Source organism: Belonocnema kinseyi, chromosome 9 (genome assembly GCF_010883055.1).
Source record: "Belonocnema kinseyi isolate 2016_QV_RU_SX_M_011 chromosome 9, B_treatae_v1, whole genome shotgun sequence".
Taxonomy (NCBI): domain Eukaryota; kingdom Metazoa; phylum Arthropoda; class Insecta; order Hymenoptera; family Cynipidae; genus Belonocnema; species Belonocnema kinseyi.
The window spans coordinates 110,051,012-110,066,577 of record NC_046665.1 but is presented as its reverse complement, the minus strand read 5'-3'; the positions used below and the strand labels follow the sequence as shown (position 1 = coordinate 110,066,577).

Sequence of the window (15,566 nt, the reverse complement as noted above, 5' to 3'; positions counted from 1 at the left end):
TTATTTCTTTAAACAGATTCTTTTATTAAGAAAAAAATCGGTGTTTGCGAGTGGGTAGTAAAGTTTAAATAAGGAAAAGAAAGATTTAATTGACTAAAATATAGTCAGATATTTTCCAAATTGATGAAAAATTTTTTTTGATGAAAATTCATTTTTTAGTTTGAAAATTGAACAAGCTGGATGAAAATTTGGAAATTGAAAAGTCGTATTTTTTACATGAATTTAACTGTTGTTGATGAAGAATTTTTGATAATAATTAATCTTTTTTGGTTGAAAATTCATTATTTTAATTAAAAATTCATCTCCTTGGCCAAAATGAACTTTTTTGTAAAAAATTCAACTTTTTTGTATAAATGTCATCTTTCGGGCTTGTAAATTTCACAATTTAGTTAAAATTTTTGTTCTTTCTTGACTGAAAAATCTTTTGTGGTTGAAAAATGTACTATTTTTTTCAATTCGTCTTGCTGGCTGAATTCAACTGTTTCATTGATTGTTTTGCTTAAAATGTCAAATGCTTTATTGTTCTTTGATAATTTATCTTTTTTGTCTCCATTTCAATTGAAAATTACTGTCTTTGGCAAAAATTATACTATTTGCTGGAAATTCGTCTTTTTGGTTTGAAAATTCAATTATTTTTGTACAAAATAACAATTTGGTTAAAAAATCAGAAATTGAAGTCATATATTTTTTATATCAATTTAACTGTTTCTGATTTCAAATTAAAATGTTTTATGTTTGAAGTATCTACTACCTATTTCATTCTACTGAAAAATGTCCTTAGTTTCTTTCGATCAGCAACTACAGAATTGATTTATCTTTCAACTTTAGTTTTTTTTATTGAATCGTTAGCATCTTGAATTTCTGTTTATGATTCGCAGAAAATTAATCGAAACATCATAAAAAAGGGGAAAATTGGGTGGAAATTTTCGATTTGAATTGTTTTATAAGAGTTCACCAATTTTAGGCTAAAAGTTAAACAAATGGGACGGACTCTGATCCCTGCGATTAGTTTCGATAACGGATGGTTTTCTGATTAGAAAAAATAAGGTTGATTTCGTGTGGGAAGTGAATTTTGTTAAGGAACAGGAGATGAGAGATTTAATTGCCTGAAATATGGAAATATAAAACATTTTCGGGCTCTTTGCATCCTAATAAACTGGGGTCTGGGGCTTGAGGGTGGACGGAAAAGGTCTGTGACCGATAGGGGATGAAGAAGAGGCCTAGGCTTCAGACACGTGTCCTACTAAGAATCGATTCTGAGCTACTCTTCAAGGTCGGTGGTTGAGTTGGAATGGAACGGAATGGAATCAACGACCTCGCAGCCCCTGGAGCCCAAAGTGCGTCACTAGGACAGCTATCCCTGAGCTTGAGCTCCCCACCAATAATAACGCTTCAAATACCCTCCTTGACTCTTTCTTTTATTTCTTTCACAGACGAGATGGAAAACTATCTTTTGCACTTTAGGAGATCCTTTCCCAGCTTCCTTATCAAAGTTTAGAACCAGCTTAGTCTGACCTGACCTGACCTGATCTGACCTGACCTGATCTGACCTGATCTGACCTGGCTCTAAAAGGTTCGAGTTATTTTACACTTTTCAGGAAGGTACCCTAGAACTTAATTTTTTTAATTCTCTCACTTTTCCCCGACATATCGACTGTTCCATACAACATAGAATCAGGTTAAGGTTACTCCCTGACCGTTGCGCCTTTTTTAAAATCCGATTTTTGGATCAAATTCCCAACTCAAAAATATTGGGTTATTTTTAAACGTCATTTTCGGACCAAGTTTCTCCTTTTCTAATTCAAACATATTGGGGTATTTTTGAAACACCATTTTTGAACACATTTCTCGTTTTTCAACTCAAAAATATTGCGGTATTTTTACAACACGATTTTTGAAACAATTTCTGCACCCTTTTTAACTGAAAAAATTGGGATATTTATCAAGCGCGATTTCTGGATCAAATTCCGATCTTAAAAATATTGGGTTATTTTTTAATCGTGATTTTCGGTCCAGTTGTTCCTGATCCAACTGAAAAATATTGAAGTATTTTTAAAATGCGATTTTTGTTTCCATTTTATCCACCTTTTTCAACTCATAAAGATTGGAGTATTTATAGAAATCGCGATTTTGGACCCAGTTCTCCTTTTTCAATTCCAAAATATTGGGGTATTTTTCAAACGGGATTTTTTAAACAAATTCCCTATCCTTTCCAACTCAAAAATATTGGAGTATTTTTAAATTGCGATTTTTCATCATTTTCCTAACAAAAAAATAATGGTATATTTTTAAATTACGATTTTTATACCAGTTTCCTCTTTTCCAAGTCAAAAATATTTGGGAATTTTTTTAGTTCGATTTCTCGATCCATTTCGCCAACTTTTCCAACTCATAAAGATTGGGTTATGTGTCAATCACGATTTTTGAACGCATTTGTCGTTTTTAAACTAAAAATACTGGGATATTTTTTAAACGGGATTTTTCAAAACAATTTCTTCACCTTTTCCAATTCAATAATATAGGGTATTTTTCGAAAAGCAACTTTTGGACCTATTTCTCCACCTTTTCCAACTCAAAAAGATTGGGTTATTTTCAAACCAGATTTTTGGACCAATTTCCCATTTTCAATTTCAAGATTAATATGGTATATTTTAAAATAAGTTTTTATACCATTTTTCTGACTAAGAATTGTTGGAATATTTTTAAAACGCAATTTTTGGACTAATTTCCCCTTTTACAACTTCAAAATATTTGGGTATATTTCAAATGCAATTTTTTAACCAATCTTCCCAACTTTTCTACTCAAAAAGATTGGGGTATTTTTTTAAACGGTTAGAGTATTTTTCAAATGTAATCTTCGCACCAATTCCGCCATTTTTTTCAACTAAAAAAGAATGGAAGTGATTCATAATTTTTCTATTAGGGAAATTTATAAATGCGAAGCCTACGAAAAACTGGTTTGCATATGAAAGGAAATCCCTTGAAATGATTTATGAAATGAAAACCAATGGCTCGCAAATAATCCGGCTCAAAGGCTCATTTTTGTGAGTACATGAGGAGCGAAAGAGAAGTAGGCAGAGAAAAAGGAAAAAAGAAAAAAGAGGGGAATGGAGAGAGATAGAGGGCCACGTGGCCCTCGCATCGAACGTGAAACGACTGACTGTATAGTCAAGGTCGGTCCTTGCCCCTTGCCCTTGCGATGAAGCGACCCTTAAGGCACGTTACGTAATGTCACACCCTTTCTTTATTGCCACGCGCCGTCTTCTTCCCCTCGTGTCTCGTTCCAGAAGACCGCAGAATAATCGCATTGCTTCCTTTCATAAGTCTACAAAGGGAAATAATAATAACAATAATAATAACAATAATTCTAGGTTATCCTAAAGTTGACCGTCCATATCACCCTAAATTTGGCCGTTCTTTTTAGGTCCCTTTAGAATTCGCTGCCCCTTTTGGGTGGCCCTAAATATAGCTGCAATTTTTAGGCTGCTCTAGGCCACCCTGAAATTGGCCTCACATTTTAGGCCGCACTAGGCTACCCTAGAATTGACTGCCCTTTTTAGGTCACCTTAAAGTTAACCCACATTTTTTGCTACATTAAAATTGGCCGACCTTTTTAGGTTACCCAAAAATTGGCCACCCTAAAATTAGCCGCCCTTTTGAGTCACCCTAAAATTGGCCCCTGAAGATAAGATTAGGAAGAATCAGCTTAGACTTAGCTCGAGTGGAGTGTTGGTCTTAAGACTTAATTACTCAAAACTTAGCTCACTCATTTATTCTATCTCTTTATTCTCCAGTTTATTCGGCGAATGGAACGTCGCTGGATTAAAACAAGAAATAAACGAAATACGACCCCGTTTTGTAGTCGACATCGTTTTCAAGTAGAGCGTACAAGTGTGATACGAGTATATGAGTCAAGGTTGGACCTTGCGGCGCTCTTAACGCGCCTTTAGCAGCTTTATAACAGATTATTCGTGGATTCGTTCGTGGATTTAAAGATTTTTAGTGAAAATAATTTTTTTTATCATATGTATCCATTTGCCCAAATTTTAATTTTTACACCAAATGATTCTGCTGTTATGTATTGCCCATCATTTTAATCCGCCATTTTTATTTGATTTCTGAGCTTAGATTCATAATAATCGATCCGAAAATCCCCTACTACTGAATTTTAGCTGAATCAAAAGTTTCGAATGTACTCGTCCGCAATATTGGATCTGCCATTTTGTGTTTTTATTTTTTTAGTTCAGATTCAGAACCAGCGACCCCAAATTAACCTCAGCATTGAATTTCAGCTAAATTCGAAATTTCTTTAGGAAACTCTTCCACCATGTTGGAATCGTCACTTTTATTTGATTTTTGATTACAAATTCGTAATCAACAACTCTAAAAACCTCCTAACACTGAATTTCATATAAATCTCAAGTTTTCTTAACATACTCGTCCACCATATTGAATCCACTGTCTATTTTATTAATTTTTGAGACCAGATTCAAAATCAGCGATTCCTAAACCCTCTAATACTGAATTTTAGCTGAATCCAAAGTTTTTAATGTACTCGTCCGCCATATTGGATCAGCGTTTTTTAAAAATTTTTTGAATTAAGATTCGTAACCAGCGACTCCAAATTAACCTCAGCATTTAATTCCAGCTAAATCCAAAGTTTCTTTAGCATACTCGTCCACCATATTGGATCCGCCATTTTTATTTAATTTCTGAGTTTAAATTTGTAATTAGCGACTCAGAAAACCTCCCAACACTTAATTGGATCTAAATCCAAAGTTTTCTTAACATACTAGCCCTCCAATTTGGATCCACTGCTTTTTATTTATTTTTGAGATCATATTCATTATCAGGGACCCGAAAAATGCCCTAATACTGAATTTTAGCTGAATCCAAAGTTTTCTTTTTTAGCGTAATCGTCCGCCATATTGTATCCGCCATTTTTTTCATTTTTGAGTTCAGATTCGTAATTAGCGATCCTCGTTCGTTATTGTAGACCTGCCATTTTGCTTTTATAATTTTCAATAAAATGTTTTTTATGATTTTAATGGAAGACCTGGGAAAAACATAGAATTAAAAAGAAACTCGATTTTTTTATCCGCTCCTACTTCAAAGTCTTCATAAATTTTTTAGTACTTTACTGTAAATTTTTTATTTGTGAATTAACACGATTTAATTTTTTTTACTGATAAAAATGAGATAAATAATATAATATTTATACAATTTTGTAAAAATTATTAATAATAAAAATTAATTACATTAAAATTATTATTTTGCAATAATAAATTCGAGTATTAATATAATTTTGTCGACTAGGTTAATTAATTAATTTCTTATGTTAAATTTTGCCGATTACTGTTCCAATCATTTTTGGAGAAACGAAAAAAAATCTTCCTCGGCCCGGATTTGATTCGGAAACGCCACTATCCATGGTGGTTAACGTTCCACTAATGAATAGCTATCCCGGTTCAAATCCTGGCCAAAGTAGATTATTCTCATTTCTCCAAAATTTATTGGATCAGTTGTCAGCAAAATTTAACACAAGAAAATTTTTTTGAAAATAATCAAACCTTTGTAAACACGCCATTGTTTTGAGATTGTTGTAATTAATAGAATTAAAATTAAGATTTCGCCAGGCCTAAAATAATTAAAGTAAAGATTTTTGCTGTACTAACAACAATAGATTTATTTATTTACATTAAAAAGCTTTAAATTTTGCGGTTTTTATCAATTACAGATGTAATAGGGATAGAAATATAGATTTGACCTACTGCTTCGAATTAAAAAAAAAGTTCGTCAGATAGTTTCCTGACGTCATGAGTTTCCTCGAAGGTGCGTGAGTACGATACCACTGCGTACGAGACGAGTAGGTAACATAGCATAGGTTTGATCGTGACTCGCGGACGAGAGCACATTTCATTGACGCGTACCAGGAGTAGGAGTCATTCATGGTCAGACAATCGTAGGTAGAAGGGGAAATTTATTTCGTATCGGACTTGACAAAACTGGAAATACAATTACACCTTTCTTTTCTCACTTATTTCCCTCTTCTACATTACCCTCGGTTATTATCCACGCAGTTAAAATTTCTCGAATTTTGTACCTCAACTTTAACTCGTGATAAGTCCTGGGAAAGTTTAAACAAAAACTTGAAATTTACAATACGCCTTCTTTAAAATCTTGTGATTAATTTGAGCCGAGAAAATATCAAAAACCTTTACAGGTTCCTGAGTTATCAATGAAAATGTCCATGCGTTGCGTCGAGATGTAATCAGCTTATACGACGCAATCCTTGGACACTTTTAGTCATAAATCGGGAATCCTTGAAGATTTTTCAAACTTTCTTGGCTTAAATTTAATACAGTTGTTCTGAGATTAAGTCCTGTTAATTTCACATTTTTACCATATTTTTTCTGAGGTATAGCACAAGTTCAAATTGAGGTGGAAAATTCAAGAAATTCTTGAATTTTTCGCACCTTTCTTTTAATTCACTGTTTTCCTCAATCTAACTTTCATTCTTTTTAAAAAACCTTGAAAATCTCGAGAAAAAAAACCTTCGTTAAAATATTTGTCATTCTGAATGATGACAAAACAGCTCAGACACGAAAGGCTAATTATGTGTTATCGCTATCGACACTATTATAATTGCTCGTTAAATAAAAGTTTTGAAAAACGTGATATGCACTACTTTGGTTGTCAATATTAACAATACGAAATATTTATTTGAAAATATTTTTAGGTTGAGATTTTTCTGATTTTCTTCGTTTAAACGCATCAAAGATTGAATGAAGTGACTTGAATGTTTATGATACATTTGGAGGTTGCAATTTTGAAGTAAAAAAAATCTTATCAGTTTCTAAAGTTCTTCGAAGTCAAGGAAACTAATCAGTGATTCTCCAGAACGAGTATGCAATGTTGTAAAACGGTAATCTCTGCCACGAGCGAGTGCGTCAGGTGTTTCGAGGCCAGACGATTAATACAAATATATACATATATGTCTGCCACTAAAGTCTCTCAAATTGACATTGAAATTGACATCGATTGCAGTATTAGCAAAGTCACTAAAAACTACGAATATTTCAACATCGATAGAAGCGATGGAAAAATTTGGAAATGTGAGAAATATGAGAATTCGAAGATCTTGCATAAGGCTGATTTTTATTTAAATGGAAATTAATTTAAAGATATAAAAACTTAGAGCTTGTTATTATGAAAGATTTTCAAACTTCTAGTTTGATAAAAAACGAATTTTGAACAAAATATTTAAATTTTCAATCAAAGAAATGAATTTTCAACTAAAATGATGACCTTCAACCCAAAAAATCATTTTTTAACAAAGTAGCTTAACTTCTAACCAAGTAGCTCAGTTTTTATATCAAACATGGAATTGTTACATTCTTAGTTGAAAAAAAATAATTTTCAACCCCCCAAAAAACGGTGTTTAAACAAAACAGTTGAATCTTTTAAAAAAATATTAACGTATTTTCAAAAAAATAATTAACCAAATTGTTCAAGTAAAAAAAAATCAATTCTGAACCAAACATTTGTATTTACCACATAAACAAAATGAATTTTCTAGACAAACTAGTGAATTTAAAAAAGAAATTAATATTTTGAACAAAACAATAAATTTTGAACGGCATAGTTTAATATTCAACTAAGAAAGGATTTGTAGTTTAAAAATTATTTTTCTACAAAAACAACGAATTTTCAACAAAAAAGCTCGCTCACAAGTTGAGGCGCGCCTAGGGCGCGCGGCGCTTCACTCTCGTGCTTCGCGCTCGGATATTTATTATTTGCATTTGGAATGCTTGAAAAAAAAACGTTATCAAAAAGATCTCTTTTAGATGACAGTTTTGGGATAATAATTTTTGTTAAATCATCTTTTTTCGTATCCTACATAGTGTTCCCACAAAATGGAATTTTTTATTTTTCATTATTTTTTGTTCAATAAAAGTGTGACTTTTCGATTTTTGAAGAAAATCAAAAAATTTGTTATGATGATCTTCTAGGGCCTTGAAAAAGAAATGTTTTTCTTTTTTTAACTTTTTTCATATCGTTCGTTTTTTGGCTTCAAATTTTGATTTTCGGTTGATTTAAAAAATTTAAAAAACGCAATAACTCTGAGAATGTTCTATTTATCGAAAAAAGTCATAAGGATAAATTGTTTGTTCTTTTTAATATTATAAATATCCGCACATAGAGTTTTTAAATTAAAAAAAAAGTGGTCTCAAAAATGTTCAAAATGCGTTCACTTTTTGAATTTTTATCAAAAATGGCTGGTTCACGAACTTGTCCTTTCTTTTAGGACCTAAAAAATGTGTGCCAAAGATGGATTTGATTCGTTAATTTTTTCGAGAGTTTTCGTGTTTACGGACAGATGGCCGGACGGACAGACAGACAGACGCCATCGTGAAAACCTGATTTTCGGATTCAGGAGTTCGCGAAACGTGGAGATCCGTTGAAAAAATGTGATGTCAAATTTCCGACAATTCTAATACTTTCTCAATCATAAATTATGAGAATGTAATACGAATTTTCAAATAAAAAGATGAATTTTTTACCAAATATATGATTTTTCAACTAAAAATTTGTAGTTTAAAACATTATTTTCTGAAAAAAATAACTTTCAACAAATTAGTTAAGTTCTCAACCAAAAAAAAAAAGAATTTTGAACCAAAGCTATGAATCTGCAACGAAAAAAAAAATTTCTTCTATATAGTTTAATTTTCAATAAAGTAGTTCATTTAAAAAATAATAATAATGATAGTTGATTTTTCAACCAGCAAATATATGAATTTTAAAACAAAAATACTTGTATTTAACAGAAAGAGACGAATGTTCAACAAAACATTTGAATCTTTAATTTTTTAAACCAGAATTACAATTGTTTACCAAGCAAGTTTTTTGAGGCAATAAAAAAATAAAATTTTATACGAACTATTAATCTTTCAAGTCAAAAATATGAATTTTACAGGCATAATGTGACTTTTCAACAACAAAAAATTAATTTAGAACCTAATCGTTGAATTCTCTACTAAAGGAGTTAAATTTGCAGCCTAAACAATGAATTTTCAAACAAATAGGATTGTATCATTTCAGTTAAATCTGGTAAAATTTTTTTTCTTTCTGAGCTAGAAAATCTTTATGGGTTGAATTCAACTGTTTTTATATAAAATCCAAATCTTTTTTAGTCGAAATATAAAATATTACACTATTCTTTTATAATTTATCATTTTAGTCGACTTTTTTTTATAGAAAATGAATTTCTTTAAATGAAAATTCATCTATATAACTGAAAATTCATGTGATTTCTTGAAAATTTGTCATTTTCGGTATAACATAAATCTGTTGGGTTGAAAGTTAATTTTTGTGTTGAAAATTAAACTAATATTTGGTAAAAAAAATGTCTATTTTGTTGATAATCCAATATTTTTAATTGAGACTTTTAGACTCTGAGTTGTTTTAAATTGAATGTAATGTGATACCCATATTGATTTAATTTTAAAAATTTCCATAATTTAAATCCTAAAGAATAATAGACTAAATAATAATGCCTAAAGTTTATTTTTAATATTTTAAAAATATTACGTGGCAAAACTGAAAATTTTCTTTAGAAAATAATGTAACTTTTCCAAAACTAATTTGAATAAGTTTTTACGTTTTTTTAATTGACATAATTTATATGTATCTTCCTTCTCTAAATTTATAAAATCACAGTAAAATTTTGCAGGAGGGGGGGGGGTGAAGATTTTCGAAAAACACATTACGTAAATTTTGAATGACCCCTAATAGTATATCTTAATATTAAGTTGCAATTTCAATTTATATTTAATTGAATTGATGACCTAATCAACATGTTTGTGTAGACTATATCGAGTGATCCAAAAATAAAATTTCTTGTCTAATGCTCGTAATTAGATTCGCATCTAATTCATTTTACACAGCCTCTAATTGATTTGACACTGACAGCAAAGCAGTATCGAAATGTCGAAGGTTGCGATTATTTTATAATTAATAAGAATAATTTTTTTTCAACTTCTAGAACGCGATTAGCATTCCTCATTCGATCATTCTACAATCTATTGTTGTAAATGCACACATACACGTTTCTATGCGTTTATGGCGAAACCGTTAGAATTGAAGAGCTAAGACGGAATCACTCAAGTTATATTCTTGAATATAATTCTTAGTCCGAAAAGTATTTTTTTCCGGAACGTGAGAATTTTTTAGAAAAATATAGCAGTAATGGAAATTGTAGTATCTTTAATCAAGTATTAGTGTATTACTTGCATTATAACAAGGAATTTGGAAGATTAACAACAATTGAAGGTCAAATAAAAATAATGGTTGGGTGATTTATAAGACGAAAAAATTGTTGTGCAGACTACATAAGCATACTAGCTTAACTTGTACGTTTTTTAGTCAACAAAGAACAAAATTAAAATCTAAGTTTATATGCGTTTAACAGAATTTAATAGACAAGGCTACAAACAAAACAAAAACAAAAAAAGAATTTTCAACCAAAATTATGAATTCACAACTAAGAAAATGAACATTTTTAAACTAGTTTAACCTTCAACCAATTAGTTTAACTTCCACGAAAAAAGATGATTTCTTAACGAAATATGTAATAGCTGATGCTTAAAGAAGAGATTAAAAAAATTTTAAAACAAAAACATTTGAATTAAAAGAAAGAAGGCATTTTTAACAACAACAAAATTGAAATTTCGACCAAAAAAGATGAGTTTTTAATAAAAGCTGAAATTTCAATCAATGAGGATGCATTTTTAATGAAATTACTGAAATTTTCAAATAAATAATTCAATTCGGAACAAAATAGTTGAACTTTCAAAAAAATAGTTCAACATTCAGCCAAATAGTTGAAAAAATTAAAAGAATTTAAAAAAAAAAATTTAATTTTCGAGAAAAAAAATTATTGTTCTACCAAAAATAGGAATTTTTAACCAAATAGTTGAATTTGCAATTAAGAAAGAATTTGTAACTTTAAAAATTCATTTTCTACCAAAAAGAAAAATTCAAAAAATAATTAAATTTCAAACAGCAAAAAATCAATTTTAAACCAAAATTATGAATCTTCAAACAAGAAAATAATTTTTTAACAAATTGAAGTTGACATTCAAGGAAGTAGTTTAGTTTTTAACAAAAAAATGACTAAAAAATTGCTGAATTTTCAAAGAAATAATTAAATTCTGAACAAAATAGTAGAATTTTTAAGAAAATAATTAAATTCTCGGGAAAAATATGAGTTTTAGTAAAATCACCTATAAAGATTAATATTAATTAAAGATCAAATAGAAAAAATTGTAAAGTAATTCATTTTATAAGGCAAACGAAATTATTTTCCAAATTGAATAGGCATAACAGCCTAAGTGCTACTTTTGTCAGTCAAAAAAGTTATTTCAAACATTTAAAATCTACGTTTCTATGCGTTTATAACAAAACCATTAGAATTTAAGATCCAAGACAGAATCACTATTAAATAAAAGTGATTATGTTTTAAAATTAATATAAAAAAATTTTCTTTAGTTTACCTAAAGCAGGAGCTTTTCGTTTAATTTTTCTCGTCCAGGTTTCAAAACAGTCTTCGAGTGCGAGGTTCCAATGTTTGTCAAATGCAACCACGTAAGCCTCGACAAAACCTCTTATGGTATTCATATTTCTCGTGTAGACCTGAAAAAAATATCATTAAAAAGACTCAGATTTTGCCGTGGCCCCGAACGGGGCCGAATCTGGCCAATCGGGCCCGGGTCAGGTAAACTGACCGGGAACAGATCCGTGATGAAACACAAGCCCCGATCGGGACCGTACCTAGTAGCCCGTTTAGTGCCCGATCGGGCCCTGATCTTGTTCAAATCCATGTTTTGAAATATGGGGCATTTTTAATTTGGTTAATTAATCAATACAAACAAATAGATTGAACTATTTGTTGATTTCATTGAACTTGAATTTGTTAAAATATTTTTTGTATATATTAATGTATACTAATTATCGAATTGTACATTTTTGGTTTTATTTGATTTTTGGAAGAAAAATCTTTTAATTTTTGACTCTTATTTATTGGATATTTTAAATTGAATATCGTTTGAATATTATTTATCTGAAATTCAACGAGTTTTAAAGTCAGGAATTTTATTTAATCACATTCAAGCGTAAAAAATATCAAATTGAAAGCGTGAAATATTTTATAAATTGTAATTAAACAATTTTAAAATAAATAAGTATCAAATTTAACAATATTTCCATTTAAATCGCTTCAAGTTTAAACAATACTGAATAAAAGCATTCATATTTGATAAATATCGAAAAGTTGAATGTTTTCTGTTTTAAAATATATATTTTAAAAACAATATATATAGTTTGAATTATAAATCCATTCTCAATAAACAAGAATTCTAATAGAGAAAATTCAAGTTGAGGAAAGAATGAACTAGATTTATATTTAAATTAACCATAATTAAATTTAGATTAACTAGCATTTAGTTTAAATTGCTAGAATGAAATTAGAATTGATTAGAATTCCAGTTAAATTAAATGAGTTTACACTTACATTAACTAGAATTCAGTTTAAATGTCTACAATTGAATGAGAATTGATTATAATTCTACATGAATTATTCTTAATTGTTTGAATTTTATTTTATTTGAATTGCTAGATTTCCATTATGAATGAACTAGGATTTATTTGTAATTAAATTGAATTGCGAGAATTGAGTTTGAGTTGCAATAATTTATATTTGACTAGACTTTCAACTAAAATAATTAGAATTTTATTTGCGTTACTAGATTAACATTAAAATTATCTATATTTAGATTTAAATTAATTAAATTAAATTTAAGTTGCCAGAATTTGATTAGAATTGATAAGAATTCCATTTGAAATGACAATATTTATATTCAAATTATTTTTACTTTTTTGAATTTCATTTTAATTGTTAGGTTTCCATTTTGTATTGGCTAGAATTTATTTTAATTAACTCTAATTGCTAGAATTCAGTTTTAGTTGCAATAATTGATACTTGTCTAGAATTCCTCTTGAATTAATTATAATTCTACATGAATTGCAAAACTTACATTCAAATGTTGACTAAAATATTTTTTCTTATAATATCGGAAAAGTTAATAAAATTCTACGTCGATAAAACCCTATTTGAAGGCAAAATATTAATTTCATATAAAAAATATTGCAAAATCGTCCAATTTCAATGTTTTCGAAAAATTGAAATAACTCAGGAAATAATTACTATTCTTAACATTTCTTCTGTTTTTTTTTTTTTTTTTTTGAAATTCAGTCTCTATAGTATAGTACTTATAATTATTAAGATATATTTCTTCTTTTTTCGCTAGATTCTACCCAAGGATCAAACTTGGCGCAAAACATTTTGAAATAATGATTTTATTCACATGATTTAAAAAATTCCAAAGAATAATATTTTTATAAATATGAAAAAAATTTATTAAAATATGACGTAATTTTTTTAAATGTTTTAAGTATTTAAACATTTTGTAAATTTGCGCTTTCCTTGCCTCAAGTTTGACCTAAGAGCAAAATCAAGGAATCGGGAAATCATGAATTAAATTCTGAAATAATCTTAACAACTTAGAAAACACTGTTGAAATAAAATGATGAAAATATTGACAATCAGCCTAAGAACTTAAAAAAGATGTTAATTATTTCCAGAGTTGTATTTGCGCCTTTTTTTGAAGGCATTGAGTAGATCCGAGGCCGGCATGATTTATACATACACATAAAATCGTCTGATTTAAGTGTAATTTTTCGAACACGTAACGGGGAAAGCAGTTGACTGGTTGACTGCAGTTAGAAGGAGTAAGACGTGAGCTTTCGCGTTTTTCAGGGAATGACAATAATTACATTAATTGCTCGGTTTGTTATTGTTGGTGTTGTTACGTATGCACAAGACAAGATAGCAGAGTTATATGCGGAAGTGCAGTCGCGAGGCAAGGCCCCTTTCAATGCCTTTCCACTCACACATTCATACATTCTTATATTGTGTATATCATACACATACAAAGTCTCTTTATTATAATTCAACACAATCAGGAATCACCAGTCGTACAAATTCCTGATTAAATTCTTCTTTTACTTGAATCTTATTTACAAATTAGTCACACAATATCATTTTCATTCAAAAGCGAACTATTTTTTGAGTCCTTTGTTCGCCATATTGGATCTGCCATTTTGCTTTCGAGATTTCCGAAAACTTATTTGAAATAAGTTATCCAAAAAAACCCGCTTAAAGTAGTTTCATTCAAAGCAGAAATTTTTCTTTTGGACGCCATATTGGATCTCAAACTTCTGGTTTCAAAATTTCCGAAAACTGATTTAAAATCATTGAAATCTTCGAAACCAGATTCGAAATCATTTAAAAATTGTTTCAATCAAATCGAACCTTGTTTTGAGTCTTTTGGTCGCCATATTGAATCCGGCATTCTGTTTTTGAAACTTCCGAAAATAGATTTGAGATCAGCGACCAAAAATCCACAAACAAAAATGTTTCATTAATATTGAACTATTATTTAAGGTTTTGGCTGCCATATTGTAATCTACCATGTTGCTTTTGGAATTTTCGAAAATAGATTTGAAATCAGCGACCCAAACACCACACACACAAAAACTCATTACTATTTAAGCATTTTTTAAATATTTGTATCCCCATATTAGATAAACCATTTTGTATCAAGCATTTTGTTTGTGAAATTTCCACAAACTGATTTGAAATCAGTGATCCGAAAACCATTAAAAAAATTAATTCATATATAGCTATTTTCTAGCTTTTTATCCTATATTGGATCCCCTATTTTTTCCAATTTTCGAAAAGTAATTTTAAATCATCGAATCAAAATATTTACACACAAACAAAGTTTTATTCATATAGGATCATTTTTTAAGATTTTGGTCGCCATATTGGATTCCCAAAAGCTTTAAATTTTTAATTGGAAAATTTTTATCCTCTTTAATTGGAAATCCTTTACCTTTTAAGAATTTTTTTTTCATTTTAGGCGCAAATAATCTCAAATTCTATTTTTATTGTGCGATTCAATTTGAAATTCTTCACTGTTAGTTAGCTTAAAATTATATGAACGTTTCGAAAATGAAAATCATCTTCTCTTTCCAAATAATCAATTTTACAATTTGAAAGCTTCTAACTAAAAACCGAAAAAGACTATAAAATTTTTGATTCCCAAAGGCTTAAAATTTAAAATTTTTTAATTTTCGACAACTTTCATCTAAAATGCTTTACCTTTTAATTATTTTTTCTCATTTAAGGGTATGTGACACAGCTAAATACCTATATTACCGACCTCACTTTATTAGTTGACTGAATGTTTTTTTGAACCTAAGAACTTTTTTTTGTAAATAAAATATCGAGCTGAAATTTTGAAAAATGTATTAGAGTACAATAAAGTACATTTAGGTACTGCATTTTGGTAGAAACTTCACTGAAAATTATTTTATCTTTTTTCTGAACCTCGACATTTTTTGAACGTTCGAAATTTTTTTATACATAAAATATCGGTCTCAAA

The 15,566-nt window shown here is 29.2% G+C and overlaps 2 protein-coding genes across 6 annotated transcripts in view; one reads left to right on the top strand and one right to left on the bottom strand.

Moving 5' to 3' along the window:
• LOC117179332 (ecdysone-induced protein 74EF) overlaps nucleotides 1-15,566 on the top strand; it is a 348,553-nt gene that overhangs the window by 144,492 nt on the left and 188,495 nt on the right. The window lies entirely within an intron of this gene.
• Nucleotides 1-15,566, bottom strand: part of LOC117179334 (U7 snRNA-associated Sm-like protein LSm11) — a 50,090-nt gene that overhangs the window by 1,826 nt on the left and 32,698 nt on the right. The window contains exon 3 of the mRNA XM_033371008.1: nucleotides 11,556-11,694. Coding sequence (XP_033226899.1) covers nucleotides 11,556-11,694 — 139 coding nt within the window. The remainder of the gene's footprint in view (nucleotides 1-11,555; nucleotides 11,695-15,566) is intronic.